General features: G+C 48.9%; 2 protein-coding genes across 2 annotated transcripts in view; both read right to left on the bottom strand.

The window, feature by feature from the left end:
• TRIM33 (tripartite motif containing 33) overlaps positions 1–249 on the bottom strand; it is a 42,478-nt gene extending 42,229 nt beyond the window's left edge. Inside the window, exon 1 of the mRNA XM_027695374.1 lies at positions 208–249. Within this exon, the coding sequence (XP_027551175.1) occupies positions 208–249 (42 nt within the window). The remainder of the gene's footprint in view (positions 1–207) is intronic.
• A 384-nt stretch (positions 250–633) lies between these two features.
• BCAS2 (BCAS2, pre-mRNA processing factor) overlaps positions 634–2,981 on the bottom strand; it is a 2,964-nt gene continuing 616 nt past the window's right edge. The window contains exons 3-7 of the mRNA XM_027695384.1: positions 2,806–2,876; positions 2,553–2,714; positions 1,823–1,873; positions 1,187–1,267; positions 634–1,053 (exon numbers count right to left, since the gene is read on the bottom strand). Coding sequence (XP_027551185.1) covers positions 924–1,053; positions 1,187–1,267; positions 1,823–1,873; positions 2,553–2,714; positions 2,806–2,876 — 495 coding nt within the window. The 3' untranslated portion in view covers positions 634–923. The remainder of the gene's footprint in view (positions 1,054–1,186; positions 1,268–1,822; positions 1,874–2,552; positions 2,715–2,805; positions 2,877–2,981) is intronic.

Below are 2,981 nucleotides of genomic sequence, written 5' to 3'. Positions count from 1 at the left end.
GTGACGTCATAAGGGGCGGGCACAGCATCCCCCGGGGTGAGACGCCATTGGGCGGTGGGGGTGGTCTCGCAGCCAATCGGTGAAGGAGGGTGGGGCCAGCAGAGGAAGGGCCGCGCCCACAGGGGACGCCCCCGGGAGAGCGCGAACAGGGATAGGGAATGATGGACCGGGATAGGAAACAGAGCACCGGGATGGGGAATGATGGACTGGGATGGGGAACGATGGACTGGGATAGGGGATCATCATCATGGCTGGGCTTCGCAAACGAAGATTTGAGAAAGGCTCTATCCACATTTGTTACAAGATAGGGGATAATGGACTGGGATAGGGAACAGAGCACCGGGTTGGGGAATGATGGACTGGGATGGGGAATGATGGACTGGGATAGGGGATAATGGACCAGGATAGGGAACAGGGCACCAGGATGGGGAACAGAACACCGGGATGGGGGATGAGGGACTGGGATAGGGAACAGAGCACCAGGATAGGGCCCCTGGGTTGGCTCATTCCCCTTGGCCCCAAATTCCAGTTCACACCCACCCCCCCCCAGGGCGATGTGGGGGTTCCCCTGGCACAGCCCCCTCCTCCCCAGCTCTCAGGCCACCTTGGAATGTGGAGCACAAACCACACAAATAGCAAACCAAGATTTATTAAAGGCACAGGGACAACGCAAAAACATGGACCCCTACTCTGGGTCTATAAACACTGAAACAATTCACAGTACATTTAACTGCACCTGTAAGTCATTTAAACGGGACACTTTGAGTCCACCCTACCTCCTCCTAGAATTTAAAACAAGGAAAAAGAAACAATGAGAACAGAAACTTGTGTAACCTCACACAACTGCCAAAAACACAGCATCTCCAAAGTTTCTGGTTTGTAGTTTTTTTAACACATGCTGCAGTGAGACAGTCAGGATTAAGTCACTGGAAGTCTTGCTGGATATTCTCCTTGTTTGCTTCCCCGTGCTGCTGTTTGATCTGTGAGATTTCATTTTCCAGCTGCACAATAGTTCGTTCGATCTCGTAATTTTTACTGACAAGAGACACCCACCTGGAAGGGAAAGGACATAAAAAAAACCTTTAAATGTTATTTAACAGTCCTCTGGTTTAAAAATCAAAGACAACTAAGCAAGCAGAGAGATACCAACAGGAACGGGTTTAACAGAAGAATTCTCGATACTCACGTGGATTCCATTTCCCGTAGCTTGGCCCCAGCTGTGAGCTGCATGTTCTTTCTTTGCCAGTTCAGATCTTGGATGTTTTTCCTGGGGAGAGAAAGATCTATGTAGTTTTTTCCTCATTTCTTTAAAATCTGTACTATCTGTTGCTAATTTCCAAATATACTTAATCCTTAGAAGTACTACCAGAAAACACTCGTGCAGCCAGGACTGTAATGACAACACACAGATGGATAAATCCCAGTACAAGGTTCACAGAGAACTCTGAGATAAATAAAAGGCCAAGTCCAACATGAGGGAAAATGTCTTTGCAGAGGCAACTGCACACTAAATAGAAATCTACCAGTAGTGAAAAGAAACCATTACTACATTTCAGAGAGAATTCCACAATCCATTCCATCCAGAGCAGAAATTCAGACATAATAAGGTAAAGCCAACCAAACCAAACAAAACACAGAATTTTGAGTAGAACAGGCATTATGAATGTAACTGCTTGTGGAGGGCAGGGTCACATTTCTTAATGATATTACTGAGTCTTTTTTCCTATGACCATGGCAGCAGCACATACACCAGCCTTTGTAGAACTTGGGAGAAGAATTCCAGTATGAATCCAATTTCAGCATGGAAACATGAATGACTCACCTCAACTTCTGAAGCTCTTTCTGGGCTTGTTCTATCATATGAACCAGGTGTCTGATGGCAGAATGCAAGCAAAGCATTAGAAAAACACACAGTTGCTGAGTTAAAATGTCATTTAACCTGACATTTAACCCTCCAGAGTTAAGGATACAACAAGCCAGTGCAACCCAAACACACTGTTCTGGATAACAGACCCTCTACCTGCTCCTCCTCTCCTGAGCTAAGCAACCCTTTGCCTTCTCTCAGAGCTGAGTTTTGCATTCCTTTTGCCTACTCCTTTATCTAAGGTTCAGCCAATCCTTCTCAAAAATGAACATTACAATTCTCTGCCTGAAACAGCCCTGGTGTTTCCTGCAGCAATACCCCCTACAACCTTTTTTTGGCTTTTGCAGCAGCTTTATTGTGCTCCAGGTTGAGTAAGAATAATTCATTAGTGGAAATAAAAATGAGCTTTCTCAGACTGTCTTTAGTCCCTTTAGTTCTCCTCAGTTTAAAGTCCATTATCACCAATAGTCACAAAATTCAAGATTGGGATGTACTGAAACACGGGCTGTTCCTTGGCCACAGAGAGGGCTGTTTCTCCCTCAGATCAGCCTCCTTTTGCACTCACAGCTCTCTCACAGGGGCTCAGCTGTTCCAGATTATGTTTCAAAGACCCTGCTGGACTCACACAGGAAAACACAACAAACACACAGCAGTTGAGCTCAGAACTGGGTTCAGCTCAGTGCCTTACTCGTTGTACACCTTCCAGGCGTTGCAGCCGTGCTGGGACATGAGCTCCAGGTTCTCGATGCGCACGGCCTGGTGCTCCAGCTGGGCCATGGAGTTGTTCACACACTCCTGCCACGCCGTGATGTCGTTCTTCTGCCCCGAGGATGGGGCTGGCAGCTCGTACCTGCAACGGGCACCGCTCACCTGGGGGCATTCCCCACCCGGGGGCACCGCTCCTGTGCCAGCACCGCTCACCTGGGGCGGGCACCACTCACCTCTTCATGCTGAGCAGCTCCAGGGGCTGCCGGGCCGCCAGGCGCTCGAACTCATTCCGCATGATCTCCGTCTGGGGGGGAGCCAGAGGGCAAAGGGGATCCAGTCGGGATGTGGGGGAGACACGAGAAGGGTTTGGGGGGAGGACACGAGAGGGGTTTGGGGGGAGGACACGAGA

The sequence above is a fragment of the Neopelma chrysocephalum genome, unplaced genomic scaffold, assembly GCF_003984885.1.
Source record: "Neopelma chrysocephalum unplaced genomic scaffold, ASM398488v2 Primary Assembly neopelma1_100, whole genome shotgun sequence".
Taxonomy (NCBI): domain Eukaryota; kingdom Metazoa; phylum Chordata; class Aves; order Passeriformes; family Pipridae; genus Neopelma; species Neopelma chrysocephalum.
This window is presented reverse-complemented; position numbering and strand designations above follow the sequence as displayed.